Source organism: Triticum aestivum, chromosome 2D (genome assembly GCF_018294505.1).
Source record: "Triticum aestivum cultivar Chinese Spring chromosome 2D, IWGSC CS RefSeq v2.1, whole genome shotgun sequence".
Lineage (NCBI taxonomy): Eukaryota > Viridiplantae > Streptophyta > Magnoliopsida > Poales > Poaceae > Triticum > Triticum aestivum.
The window spans coordinates 318,521,682-318,537,242 of NC_057799.1; the positions used below are offsets into that span (position 1 = coordinate 318,521,682).

Consider the following 15,561-nt stretch of genomic DNA (forward strand, 5'->3'; position numbering starts at 1 on the left):
AGGAGGATGTGATTGATGGCGAACGCGGAGGGGCCCATATTCAACGGGGCCCCATAAGCATAGCAACCATGCGGTCTCCATGGCATGAATCAGACCAACTCAAGGGGGTGCAACCATGGGCCCCACTCGGCCGCTCCCTTCATTACAGCCTAGGGCGGAGTAGGCCCTGGCGCGGCTCCTCCTAGCGCGCGTTACTTGAAAATGGAGTGCCACGACTTAGAGCATTTCCAGCCGTTGAACCCCCAAGAGGCCTTTTTTCGCCGCTTGGGGGGCTGCCGGCGAAAATTTTGGCCAGTGTGTGAAATTTTTTCAAGCCCTGCCCCCACCCAACAACTGCTGGGAGCCTCTCTGCTTGAGCTGGCACAGCTGAAGCGTGCAGATGAAGCCGACGGCGCTGGTGCCCCAGATGACGAAGGACGACACGTGGAGCTCCTGGAAGCCATCTCGGTCGGTGAGGCGCGCGCCGCCCGTCTGCAGGAGCCGCTCGTGGTTGTGCTCCATGTTGACGAAGGTGACGTGCACCCCGCGCGAGTGTGGTAGCTCCGCCAGTTCAGCATGGGGTTGATGCCGCCCCGTCCGCGCCCAGGCCGCGCCGACCAGTCCGAGGCCGAGCCACCCAGTTCGTGCGCCGGCCACGCCGGACTCGGCGAGCAGCGACAGGGGCGTGCTCATGGGGAAGTGCTGGGACGGCATGGCGCAGAGCTGGCGTTACCGCACTTGCAGCTGCCATGGCCGCCACATCGTCCTCGTCCTCGGCCATGCCGCCCCGTGCCACCCAGGCCATGCCCGCGCGCGTGGGGCTGGAGCTCGATCCCGACCCGTCGGCAGCACGGACGAGGGAGCAGAGGAGGCTGCCCGCGGCGAGCACGTCGACGGTGGATGGCTCTCCCGAGGAAGACGACAGAGCACCTGCTCCCTCCACCCATCGCCGGTGAACGCTGCAGTGGCGTGGCTGGAGGTGGCACCGGCCGGCCATGGAAGTCCCTCGCATCCTCCCTCCTGTGCTGTGCTTGGTGGCGAAGAAAAAGAGAAAAGGAAAGGACAGAGGAGAGAGGAGAGATAGAAAGAGGGGAAAGTCGTCGATAGTGGGCCAAAAAAGGCAAAGAAAATAGCTCCGGTGCCCCAGCTACCCCCGGGGATCTTGGGTTTCGCTTGGGATCGCCGGATGAATTTTTGGGCAAATCCGGCACAAAACGAGACCCTTCTTGTGCAGCTGGGACATTTTCTATATGCGACATCCATGGTTCTTTGTTTCCTATATTTGCTCACATTTTTTGCATTAAACATTGTCGCATATTTATTGATTTCTCACATGTCACAAACAATTATTGCATCACTTGTCTAATTTCTCTTCCTTTACCATTGCACTATTTGTTGCTACAAGTGGTTATGTCTCCTCATAGTTTGTCATTCTTCCAAAAATAGCAGAATATGTTTATATTAGCTAACGGATTCTATTTTTTTCCAATGCAACCCATTGCCATCATGGAGGTTTCCATTTTGTGCAGCTAGTTTTTGAAATGATTGTTGAAGCTCAAGCCCAAATGGAAAATCCTTGTTTGCAGTCCTTGTTTCATGAACCCCCTGGATGTTGGACATGGAGTCCTTTGTTACGGTCTACGCCCTAATGTAAATGTTATTAGGGCATCTCCAATAGCAACCCGCAGAAATCCTCCCTCATCCGTACGCGGAGTGGGGGATGCTACTTGTGAACTGCGTTGGGATTTCCCCGAAGAGGAGAGGATGATGCAGTATAATAGAGATATGTATTTCCATCAATTAAGAATCAAGGTTATCAATCCATTAGGAGAACCAAGCAACACCTTGTTAACAACACCTGCACACAAACAACAAATCCTTGCAACCCAACATGAACAAGGGGTTGTCAATCCCTTGGCGGTTACGTGCAAGATTAAATTGTGTAGTAATTTATAGATAGATCGAACAAAAATACAAAATAAAATAAATAAAGTAAAATTGCAGCAAGGTATTTTTAGGATTTTATATATGATAAAAGTAGACCCGAGGGCCATAGTTTTCACTAGAAGCTTCTCTCTTAAAAATAGCATACGATGGGTAAACAAATTACTTTTGGGCAATTGATAGAAAAGCGAATAATCATGACGATATCCAAGGCAATGATCATGTATATAGGCCTCACGTCCGAGAAAAGTAGTCTGACTCCTGCCTGCATCTACTACTATTACTTCACACATCGACCGCTATCCAGCATGCATCTAGAGTATTAACTTAATAAAGAACGGAGTAACGCCTTAAGCAAGATGACATGATGTAGACAAGATAAACTCACGCATGAATAAACCTCATCTTTTTATCCTTAATGGCAACGATACAAATACGTGCCATGTTCCTTTCTGTCACTAGGATTGAGCACCGCAAGATCGAACCCATTACAAAGCACATCTCCTATTGCAAAAAAATCAATCTAGTTGGCCAAATCAAATCAGTAGATCAGAGAGAAATACGAAGCTATAACAATCATGCATAAAAGAGTTCAGTGAAAACTCAAATAATATTCATGGATAAATCTAATCATAAACTCACAATTCATTGAATCCCAACAAACACACCGCAAAAGTAATTACATCGAATAGAACTCCAAGAACATCGTATTGAAGATCAAAGAGAGAGAGAGAGTCATCTAGCTACTAACTATGGACCCATAGGTCTGTGCTAAACTACTCACACATCATCGGAAGGGCAGCAAGGTTGATGTAGAGCCCCTCCGGGATCGAATCCCCCTCCAACAGTGCTGGAAAAGGCCTCCAGATGGGATCTCGTGGTTCTGAAACCTGCGGCGGGAAAAAGTATTTTGGTTGGCTCCCTATTGGTTTCATGATTTTAGAGAATTTATAGAGGCGGAGTTAGGTCAAACGGAGCCACGTGGGCCCCACGAGCCACCAGGGCACGGTCACCCCCTGGGCGCCCTCTGGTGCCTCATGGCCCATGTTTCATCATCTGGTCTTCTCCCAAAACTTCTAGTATCTCTTTAGTCTAGAAAAAAATCTCTAAAAAATTTCGTGGCATTTGTACTTCGTTTGGTACTAATATTCTGAATACTAGAAACAGGCAAAAAACAACAACTGACACTGGGCACTAAGTTAATAGGTTAGTTTCAAAAAATTATATATATATATATATATATATATAATATATATATATATATATATATTGCTGGTAAATGTATCTAAAACATCCAAGATTGATACTATAATAGCATGTAACAATTAAAAATTATAGATACGTTGGAGGCGTATCATGGGACCAGTCCGCGGACACGAATATGGGAGAACGCCATCCAACGCTAGCCGCATACATTTCAAACCACATTTTAACTAACCGGGCGAAATTCATGGAAAGCGGCTGATATTCATCAAAGTTCGGATAGAAAATAGTATAAATCATCCATACATAGCATGCAAATTAAGTCTAGTACAACAATATCTCTAATTCGACTAGATCTCGGATGTCCAGCAAGTTTTTCATGAACGGATCATGTCGTTCCATACAAACTCCCCCTTCAGCTTCATCCAACAGTGTGTGCGTAAATGGTCGTACCTCTGTCCTGTGATACACCACGGCGGTGGGTACAGGCTACATATAATGTGCAGACCAACATTGAGTGAATGAATCAATCAAACAAGTTGAGCAAGAGGAAGTAAAACTTACCAGACCTGGATAGCGCGCCAACGATACGACAATGACCTAACATTGTGTGGTTGAATGATGTACATGTCGTAGAGTGCAATGTGTTTTCGTGCGTGAAACTTTTTCATGCACTTGCTCCCAGAAGGGCTCCCCTCTGCTCCTGCCTATGAAAATTCGCGCATACGGCGAGCTACACATCGCACAACAACTCATCCTCCATGGTCGAGTAGCTCACCATCCTTCGTGCTCTAGAAATGACAGAGCATTTGAAATAAGCTCAATGGCATTTGACTGAACACCTGCCGGGTGTGGTGTCCGCTATGGAGGTCGTCGACAGGGGGTGGAGTGTACCTGGATACAAACGGCTCCAGGGTGGAAAGCTCCGTCAGAAGGGTGAGCGGGCGCGTCGCTGCTGGTTGTGGATGTCCGACAATGCCTCTGTGGCTGCTGGAGATGAACAACAGCGACGGCAAAGGTGGAGGGTGCAGATGGAAAGTAAGGGGGGAGGGACAGAGTGGAAGGAAATGAGACCGGAATGGGGGATTGGGTGGGCCGGGGTGTCGGAATCCTAATTTTCGGGTGTCCGCACTCCCGCAAACCTTCCACACTTTTGTCTCCAATTTGCGGCAGAAATCATGTCTGAACCGTCCTGCAAATTGATACAGGTCCATGTTGGATGGATTTCACAGTCCGGACAAAGCGGTATGAACGGTTGCGGGAGGTTTGTAGGTTCGCCTTGGAGATGCCTTTACATCCATATTGGATGTAACAACATCTTACATTATGGGACGGAGGGGCTACTTTGTGACAAGATAGTTAAAAATCCACACCCGAGTTAAGTCTCAACATCCGATTCAAGAACTCCGTAACAAGTACCGAGCTGTTCTACACAAATACCAGCAAATTATTCACCATCTCACAAGAAAAATGCATCGCCACTCTTGAGCATGGCAACCGCCGGATCTTGCACGCCTGGAGCTCAATGAATCTTCTACAACATACTGAACAGGAACCGCAGTATACACCTAAAATGTCATACATGTGTCTGGACTGGAGAAGCGTAGTAACATCTGGCGCAACTCCTTGGCCCTGCTTTCAGTCATTAAACGGAAGAAAGTTATATTCACCGTCTTTAGTGCTGTAGACCAGCCAAATAACCGTTCCACCAGAGCTACTTCCCATTCGGTTCCTCTCAGCCCTCTGATTTCTACATCTTCGAGGCAATCCAGCACCAGCTCCTCAGATCTCCAGTTTAGTGGCTGATCACATATGCAACCTACTGGACATGTTTGTACCTGAAACAGGAGTGTATCAGGTTAGTAGCGATTTATTATACAAAATAACAAAAAATCAGAAATGTGTTCAGGCTGCCTGAATTCTTCAGGATATGCCACCAACAAAACATACATCAAAACTTTATATAAACAAACACAGAATAAGATGAATGCCTAATTTGCCTTTGATGCTCATGGGACCTTTACAGAAAATAAGCATCGAGCTTTAGAACACATAGTATGTCCCAACTCCTAGCTCTAGGTGTGTTATGGAGTGACTGATTCATATCTTTGCCTTAAACTCGAGATCGGGCCTATCATGCAATAACTCACTTAACTTCACATCCACAGCCATGCATTTCCAACAGTTTGCCATATTTATCGTCATATGTCATGGGATGATATTCGTAATTTGCATAATAAGGGAGCTCACCCTTGGGTGGTTTTAGGAGATTTTAATGAAATTCTTTACTCCTCAGAAAAAGAAGGCGGAAATGCGAGACCCAATGCAATGATCAAAGAGTTCAGAGATTGTCTTGCTGACTGTTGTTTAGATGATGATATGGGTTATATTGGCGACCCCTTTACTTGGAGAAGAGGGAATATCAGGGAAAGACTGGACAGGGTGGTTTGTAATGTGGAGTGGGACTATAAATTTCCTCATGCTGTGATCATCAACGAGGAACATGTACACTCTGACCATTGCCCCTTGATTCTGGATATTAATTATTATGACAATAATATGTTTAGCCGTCCAAAGAGCCGTGTGAATTTTATTGAAACTAGTTGGCTAACAAAAGAAGAAACGTGAAGTCGGCTTGGGAGTGTAGAAGTGCATGCTCTAGCCAATGCAACCAAAAGACCGATCTGATGGAAGAGACTAGGCAATACATTTATACGTCAACACTACCCCTCACATGTGGCTCCCTCGGGCCTAAACATGGACCGAAAGTGGGCTGCTATTTAATTGCGCCAGCCGGGTCTTGAACTCAAGACCTCTTGACTCTGATACCATGTAGAAGTGCATGCTCTAGACAATGCAACCAAAAGACCGATCTGATGGAAGAGACTAGGCAATACATTTATACATCAACGGGGAGAAGGCCAAGATGGCTGGCATTGGCCCGTCTCTCGCAGCGCGTACACGTGCTGTGCACACAGATTTGCACTCTTGAGACCGAGACACGTTAAGGGTCTGAAATGAAGAATTGACAAATTAAAAAAAGAATTGGAGAGGCTAAGACGTGGTCCTTTGGACGCTGAATCCCGTTCACGGCAAAAGGGGATTCTGGTTCTTATTGAGAATCTTTTGGACCAGAAGAGATTTTCTGGATTCAGAGAGGTCGCGCCAATTGGTTGATGCATGGGGATCATAGTACATCTTTTTTCCACAATGCGGCTATGGCTAGAAAAAAGAGGAATAATATTAAGAAGCTTCTTGATGACTCAGGGATTTTGGAGACAAGGTACGGAGTTGAAGGACCATTTCAAGAAATATTTTTCTAAACTATTCACTTCATAAGTCTTGCAACCAAATCAGGAGATCCTTGCCCTGGTCCGGAGAAGAGTATCGGCTGAAATGAACAATGCCCTTCTTGCTCCATACACTACCGAGGATGTTCGAGGGCTCTTTTTGCTATTGATGATTTAAAAGCGCCGGGTCCGGAGGATTCCATGCTATTTTTTATAAAAGATTTTGGCCCAGGCTAGGGGATGATCTGGTTGAGGAGGTCCTTCAGGGGTTAATACATGTACTATCCCTCCAAGGTGGAATGATACTGTGATTGTGATGATTCCCAAGGTCAACTCTCTGGAAAAGGTATCCCAATTTAGACCTATCAGCTTATGTAACGCGGTGTATAAGGTTATTGCAAAAATGGTGGCAACTCATTTGAAGGCTTTTCTTCCAGAAATTATTAGTCCAACTTAGAGTGCTTTCGTTCCCGGAAGAATGATTACGGACAATGTCTTGTAGCTTATGAGTGCTTCCATACAATAAAGAACAAGAGAGAAGGTAAAGAGGGCCTGTGGCGCTATCAGACTTGATATGCATAAAGCTTATGACCGGGTTGAGTGATCTTTCCTGAAGGAGATTATGCTGAAACTTGGTTTTCGAGAGAATTGGGTAAATTTTATTATGCAATATGTATCCACTGTTGAATACCGGGTCAGATTTAATGGAGAAGAAAGTGAGAGTTTCAAGCCGACAAGGGGTTTAAGGCAGGGCGATCCTCTATCACCCTATCTTTTCTTGCTTTGTACGGAGGGGTTGACGGCTCTCTTGACGCATGCGGAGGAGAGTGGTAATATCTTGGGTGTGAAGGTTTGTAGAGATGCAACCCCTATCACCAACCTTCTCTTTGTTGATGACTCGTTGATCCTCAGGAAAGCCAATATGCACAATGCTGAGACTTCGAGGTCAATCCTGGACTCCTACTATGCCACTTCAGGGCAATTGGTCAGTGTGGATAAAACCAGTATTCTTTTCAGCCCTAATACGAGGGTCGAGGTGAGAGAGCAGATGTGCGTAAATCTGAATATCATGACAGAGGTCCTTAATGATAAATATTTTGGCTTGCCTGCCATGCAGGGATGGATAAATCTAACTGTTTCCAGTATCTGATTGATCGCATTATCAAGAAAATTAGTAGTTGGAAGGAAAAACTTTTATCTATTGGAGGGAAGGAGATCCTCCTCAAGTCTGTTGTCCAAGCCATTCCCACCTATGCAATGTCCGTTTTTTAAATTCCTAAAAAAAATTGTAAAAGAATTATTGACGCGATGGCGCATTTTTGGTGGGGAGACAAGGATAACCAGAGAAGGATGCATTGGATGGCTTGATGGAAAATGGTCTCCCAAAAAATCAAGGAGGGATTGGTTTTCGGGATATCCACTGTTTCAATCTTGCGATGTTGACAAAGCAGGCCTGGCGTCTTTTTGAGAACCCCGACTCTTTATGTGCTACTATTTTGAGAGTCAAGTATTTTCCTGATGGGGATTTATTGAACGCAAAGTTAAAAAGGGTTCCTTGTTATCTTGGCAAAGTATTATGGTATTCTTTGAAGAATGGATATATTTGGGGAGTTGGAAATGGTCAGAGTATTGCTATTTGGGATGATGCGTGGATTCCAAATTGTTCCACTAGGAAAGTTATCACTCCAAAAGGGGGTCATTTGTTATCCCGGGTGGTAGACTTTATTGATCCGGTTTCTAATAACTGGGATGAAGATCTGGTTAGACAAACCTTGTGGCCTATTGATGCACAAAGGGTCCTCGCTATCCCTTTCCCTCATCATGACGTGCAAGATTTTTCTCCCTCATCATGACATGCAAGATTTTGTCGCCTGGAAATTTATGAAAAACGGTTTGTTTTCGGTCCGATCAGCATATTTCGTGGAATGGGATCATCAACATGGAATGAAACTAACACTTACCAATGGCATGGGACGACCACTGCTAATCCTATTTGGTGCAAGATTTGGAAGCTTTCGTGCCCAGGAAAGGTTAAGATTTTTATTTCGCGTACATTGCATGGTACACCTCCGCTATCATGTTACGCTTGCCAATAGACATTTGAAAGTCCAGCCTCAATGTCCGTCATGTTTCTCTGGACACAAAACATGTGTTATTTCTATGCAAGAAAGCTAGAGAAGTTTGGAGGACATTGGGGCTGGACGAAATTATTCATAGAGCCTGCGAAGTTGATCGTGCTGGGGAGGCGGTTCTAGAATTCCTACTCCTATTACCTGATCAGGATTTATCCATGATGGAGTTCAAAATTGCCATTACTGGCTGGTATTTGTGGTGGGAAAGACGTAAGTTGGTCAGAAAGTTCAGAGTGCCATCCAGATATCTATGGGGATTACTGCGCTTACGGCAAGTTTTGTTATTGCTTCTTCTCCTAATGCTTCCATGAAAAAAGGGGGTTGGACCAGGCCTCCGGGGGTTTCGTCAAACTAAATGTGGATGCTACGTTTGATCAAGACATGTTTAGGGGTACTGTTGGGACGGTCCTGAGGGATGATAACGGGAAATTCATTGCGGGAGGGAATGGGAGGATGGACTGGTGTGCAGATGTCTTAATGGCTGAATCTTTGGCTCTCAAGGGGGTTTCGTCAAACTAAATGTGGATGCTTCGTTTGATCAAGACATGTTTAGGGGTACTGTTGGGGCGGTCCTGAGGGATGATAAAGGGAAATTCATTGCAGGAGGGAATGGGAGGATGGGCTGATGTGCAGATGTCTTAGCGGCTGAATCTTTAGCTCTCAGATTTGGGGTTTCTCTAGCACAAAGGGTGGGATGCAACCGCCTCGTGATTAACTCTGATAACTTGAGATTATTGACACCATGAAGAATGGAGGACAATCTGCGGGCGCGGCGGCGGCGGTTTTTGACGATCGTTATCATTGATTTTCCTATTTGTAGGTTCGAGCATTGTAATATAGTAGCTAATAAAGTCACTCATGAGCTCGCTAGGTTAGCTAGATTCCAATTGCCTGTTGATTGGTTTGAGGAACCATTGGATCATTAGATGAAATTGTAACCTTTCTCACAAACAATGTACTTGTTGTTTCTAATGAATATAGTTGGTGATTTTCGATTAAAAAAAAGTGTTATGCTACTTTGACAAGCTTGTCTTTTTCGGTACACAAATTGTTCATATTTTGTATCATTTTTGCAAGTGATTGTAATATGACACAGCATACCAAGGTGTGCCGGTGGGGCACTACCCTTGGCAAACAACGGCTTGGTCACTTCCAGCAGTGGCATACCCAGGTGCCATGGTGGTGCTAAGAGAACAGGCAGTGAAACGACGAGGCTTTCTGCAGAAGCGGCAGAACACCCCATTTTGGCGGCAGTACCTCTAATGGAGACGACTTTCTGCGATGGGATAAAAACTTTCAAGGTAAAAGCCGACGCGGTAGAGAAGCGCCTTGCTTGCTTGGAGAAGGAACACGTGGAATCAATCCACTGCAACTAATGGCAGTGGAGCGACCTCTTCCTTCGACAGTGATAGTGTTGTTTCCACTAAAAGCGGCAGCAATAACAGAGCCTTGGCGGAAGCTGTGCAGCCATGCATCGAACCGTGGAAACGCAGCCAGCAGCATCAGTAGTGGTGTGGCCAGACAAAGAAGCTCCAGAGACGCATCTTGCGGCATTGACAGTAATGCAGCAAGGTGCACCAGTGGCAGAGACACTAGAAGGAGCAGCAGCGCAGGACAAGTTAGGTGGGGAAACCTCATCTGTGGTGGAGATCGCTCCAGCAGCGCTGGCGAAGCCCAACCCAGAGGTGACGGTATGAAACAGAGGAGCATAACAGAAGTGGCAGATCAGATAGAACTACCACATGTTGTTACAACCAACGCAGAGGGCAGCATCCACAAGGCAGCACTGATTCCCATTGGCAGCAACAATAGGCAATGCAACCTCCAAGACCCTCAGTTCAACAACTGGGCCAGCTCAAGACGATGACTTCAATATGTGTAAACTAGGAGAAAGTCCAACAGTGCACAAAACAACTTGTGCAGTTGTATGCTTGTATTTGCATGGCAGTATAGAGCTTAAGGAACGAACCAGAAGAAGTGCTGGCCGGTGCTAATCCATGCATTGGGGAACGTGTCCGGTGCACCCGCACTTGTGGTGCTACCGGTGCACCGGATGCCATAGAATATTTTTAAAAATCCGGAAAAAAAAATCTAACACGTTAACACAACATCAATGTATCATGTCACAAAATTTCGTATAGAAATTTGAAATATTTTTTGAGATACAAAAATGACAAATTTGACATCAGTGTGATAATGGGCCAAATCTAAAGCCCAAGTTATGTTATGTACTATTCAGTGTTGAATTTGTCATTTTTGTTTTCGAGTTATGTTGGGAATTTTGACTCAAAATTTTGTGATAACCTACATTGATGTTGTGTGAGTGTGCTAATTTTTTTCTGAATTTTTTGAACATTTTAAAAACAAATATGAGTTTGGTGCACCGGTAGCACACCACAAGCTCCGGTGCACCAGATATGTTCCCCATGCATTGCATACATAAGGCAACCAAATCTGAGTTTAATTCTCCTGCTACATGTCAGTTTGAAGACAAACCACAACCCCACGAGCTTCAGTGGGAACGGGCTCAGCTCTCCATTTTCATGGCAGACCACAACAGGAAGACGGAAACATCACACTTCATTGATGTGGGGCCACCTTCGGCAGAAACCATGTCTTCCAGACCACCACCAGAGCAGCTCAAGGATGGCTGCTTGTCAAGGGGACAGTAGTTGTTATGTGCAAAATAGAGATCGTTTAGAACCTTTTGAATTGTTACTTGGGGGTCAAGTACTCAAGTAAGCCCTCCCAGATAAGGGACACCACATCCACACGTATCAATTATCAATCAAGAAATAAAGACACTTTTATCAATTGGCTATATCCCACATTCGTCCTCCTACTCCCCTATCCTCTACGCCATGCCACTGGGTCATCTTCATTTCAGCTGTTACCTTATCTGTCTCCATGGGAGTATCATTACTAAATTTGGGCACTATCAGATCAAGTTAAGGCATGCCATGAAATGCAAATGCATGCTTTTCTGACTTCCTTAGAAATCACGTATGAGATAAACAATTAAGGAAAGCTTTACCTCCAAACTGGTATGAGGATTTAATGTTAGGATCAGCCTTCTTACACCGGTACACATCCTGAGAACATGGAATAAGCTGGCTCCACAGGCATGTCCATGTGCTATTACACTAATGCTCAATAATGAAATGACTGGGAGCATTGTCATATCCTCCATCAAGTATTGCCTGTTACTTAGGTCCTGCAGATTTCTAAGATGTCACAAAAAAAAGGTTGTACATTGGAATATATAATAGTTGTAAAAGAAGTAGAACACATGGTCTTGTAAACTGTGATTAGCACATGGAAAAAGGTTGTTATAAGCTAACAAGTTCACTTTGGATTTCTATTACACAAAACCTGTGCATAGTAAGCCTAGCTCTAAAGACACAAAAACAAAACTCAATGCTGATTTTCTATATCAAATCTAAACATTTTTGGCACGGTGGGGGCATTCAAGGTGTAACCTTGATAGATGTCTTACCTGTTCATGACGCTACCCATTCTCTAGCTAGATTCATGATAAAGGGGTAGTGCTCAAGCTGGATTATGAGAAAGCTTTTGACACGGTCAATTTAGATTTCGTAGATGAGCTCAAAATTAGGGGATTTGGTTGCAAATGGTTAGGTTGGATCCATAAGTAGCCGTGTTAGTGTAAATTTTCTATTCACGGACGGTCACGGACATGCAGACGCCGTCCGCTTGCATCCCTATCCATAAGATCACCCACAAAGGTGGTGTTAAACCGAACTATGCTGATAGTGATGTCTTTGTCACTGGTAAGGGTCTTAGGCAGGGGGGTTCCCTTTCCCCTCTGCTCTTTAATCTAGTTGTTCTCAGGATGCTATCTAGAGCTGCTAGTACTGGGCTGATCAGAGGGCTTTGCCACTCTGTGTGTCCTGGAGGTGATTAGTCTCCAATATGCAGATGATACTATCATGTTTGTAGATAGAGACCCTGTCTTAGCAACCAATTTGAAATGGGTTCTAATCTGTTTCGAAAGGTCTCAGGGATGAAAATTAACTATGATAAGAGTGAAATGATTCCCCTGAATACGGAAGCTCATGAGATAGATAGTTTAGCTGGTATCTTTGGGTGCCCTGTTGGTGCTTCCCAATCAAGTGCCTAGGTGTGCCTTTGCATTTCGATAAGCTGTCAAGGGAAGACCTTCAACCCATTATTGACAAGATCCTTAAGAGGATAGCTGGCTGAAGAGGGAAGCTTTTAACCTATAAAGGGAGAATTATTTTGATCAGAACTTGTTTAGCTAGCATCCTGTCTACCTTTTCTCATTCTTAAAGTTCCCTAAATGGGCTTATTGATATGATCAATTCCCAATTGCCTATGGAATGACTTTGAAGGCCATAAGAAGATCCATTTAGCCCACTGGCAACTAGTATGTATGAAACAGGAATTTGGAGGTTAAGGTATACCTAACCTGCATAACTTTAACATCTGCCTTTTAGGATCTTGGATTAAGAGGAATATGGCCGGTGAGGGAAAGATTTGGAGAAGCATAGTTGATACCTGGTTTTCTTCCCCTAACATTATCTGTAGTGACTCTGTGGGAGCCTCTACTTTCTTGAAAGGGGTCGTGTGGGCTGCAAAAGAAGTTACATTTGGTTCTAGGTGGGCAGTAGGTGATGGTAAGAATATCAGGTTCTGGGAAGATACCTGGTTTGGGTCTTCTCCATTAACTGTTCATTACTGGGACCTTTACTGCATTTGCAGAGAGCAGTGCAATACCATACAGCAAGTGTGGGATGGTCATTCTATCAAGCTCTCATTTAGGAGGATATTTAATCATAATTTGATGAATCCGTGGTTTGAACTAGATTGTCAAAAGTCTCTAATTTGGCAATATGAAAGATCTAGGCAGCATTCTTCTAGTTCTTTGTATTCCACCACTAAGTATTGAACAGTGAAGAACAACGAAGATTCAGTGAGCTCTGACTCAGCAAGATACACAAGTGAAAATTTTGCACCAGTTATTCTGGAATGCCACCATCATCTAGATGATTATGTACCACCCCGAACACAAGTGAGAATTTTGCACCAGCTATTGTCAAATGCCACAATCACCCAAATGACACATTCCTTTCCTTACAAAACCTATGTTTTCTTCCTTATCTATTGACTTGCTAGCATGTTACAAGTGACTGCATAACTCCAAATAAGAGAAGGATGAACTCACCCGCTGATAGTTCAGTGTAAGTCTCAAACTGTGGATGGCCTTAAAGTGCCGGAAGAGCCTCATCAAATCGCGATTGTGTTCAATGCCACTTGGTCCATATACAACATAAAAGCTTGTGCCCAGCCATTGAAGACGTGTCATCCTGCCAAACTGAACAGAGACTGGATCATAAGCATCACCCCACTCAAGCGACACCAGCCGAGGGGTTGAGATGGTGGCAACCGCTTGACTTGGATTAGGGGCATTAGCAAAGCTGTAGAAGACAGTTAACTCTTTGAGTGCCGGCGCCACAACAGTGAGGCGCTGCAGGCCATGCAATTTCCTGAGCTTTATTGTCATTAGAGACTCCGAATGTATGGTGAAATTGTCCAGGCCCCGGGCATCGCAGAGAGTGAGTTCTCGCAAGGCCGGGCACCGCGGAGAGGAGAGGGCGTCCCCGAGCTGGCACGGACCGTGTAGCCTGAAGTGAACAAGGCAGAGATTGGTGAGCCGGGTGAATACCCCGGTAGGCGGCGCCGCGAGGCCGAGAAACCCCAGGTGGAGCGAGAGCAAGGTGGCGTTCTTGAAGCAGGGCAGCTCAAAGGCCCCTCTTTCTCCGGCATCGTCCCGCCCACCATTCTGCTGCACCTTGTTGTCGAAGAACAGATCGCCGGAGAGGCGGCGTGAAGCAATTGGGAGCCAGGCCGCCATGGATTCGGCAGGGGCGTCCTGGACGAAGACAACGAGGTGATGGAGGGTCGGCGCTTCATGGGCAGCGAGGGCGGGGGCTATAAGGTGGGGTGCGGTGTATCCGGGGAAGTAGACCTGCGGGAGAAGGGCCCAGAGGCGGCGCCAGCGGCGGGAGAGGAGACTGGTTCGGGCGGCGGCGGGGGAATCGCGGAGCGTGTGAAGGATGTGGAGAACCAAGTCATCGGGCAGCGCGCTGAGGAGGTGGTCGGTGCCTCCGCCGCCGCCGGCGAGCCTGGTTCGCTTGGCGGCGGTTTTGCCGTCGCCGTGCTCCATGGAGGAGGGATCTGTCTCACATGTCTCGCTGTACTCTTGAGTTGGGAGTATGGACGGCTATCAGGATCTGCTAACTGGACAGTGGCTAGAACAGCAGATTCAGAAGGAAAAATGGGAAGTGGTGGACTCCGGTACATGATTGTGAGGAAACTATGGCGAATTTCAGATACACCTATGCCAGCGAGAACATGGCGGCGGGTTTATACTGATCAATGAGATCAATAATTTTGATGATACAAAACATGTTCAAAAATTCTGAAAATACCTGGAGACACACATCCATATTTGATTTACAAGCTCAAAAAGTATCAGCTGCTAATTCAAACTACACTTAGAGAACCAAAAAAAATAAAGTTAGATATGAATGGTGTCAAATACTATTCACCCAAAGGTGTCACTATTCATAGTCGGATTTGTTTTTCAAATCTCTAACTGAGATTGCGTTTTTAGCTGAGTTTTTTTAGCTGTAGACATAGCCCGCAGGTTGTTACAAAATTTTTTTTAGAATTTTTTTGATTGTCTAAGGTGGCTGCTACGAATCAGCTAGATGATTTCCTGGCTAAATCATCAGCCTGGACAACCGCCGGATCAGCGTGCTGGTGGTCCTTCGATGCAGCACGCCACGGCTGCAGCGCTACCAGCTTTAATGCAGCGCTGCTTTCCCCGAGAAAGCTCCACTGCAGCATAGTACAAGCGCAACCATAGCTCCAACGGAGCACCGACGGCGTCCTGCGAAGCTCCATTGCAGCTCCGGTGGAGCTCCAACGCAGCACCGACGGCATCCGGCGAAGCTCCATTGCAGCTC

The 15,561-nt window shown here is 45.6% G+C and overlaps 1 protein-coding gene across 2 annotated transcripts; it reads right to left on the bottom strand.

The window, feature by feature from the left end:
• Positions 1–4,474: 4,474 nt before the first annotated feature.
• On the bottom strand, positions 4,475–14,916 carry LOC123052922 (putative FBD-associated F-box protein At5g56400). 2 transcript variants are annotated; one of them, XM_044476289.1, is made up of 3 exons: positions 13,755–14,916; positions 11,583–11,762; positions 4,475–4,964 (listed from the first exon to the last, which is right to left on the bottom strand). In XM_044476289.1, exons 1-3 carry the CDS (start codon positions 14,754–14,756, stop codon positions 4,695–4,697), a joined length of 1,452 nt encoding a protein of 483 aa, XP_044332224.1. In that variant the 5' UTR covers positions 14,757–14,916; the 3' UTR covers positions 4,475–4,694. The 2 variants fall into 2 exon arrangements, with proteins under 2 accessions (XP_044332224.1, XP_044332225.1); XM_044476290.1 differs by lacking the exon at positions 11,583–11,762.
• Between the last annotated feature and the right edge of the window lie 645 nt (positions 14,917–15,561).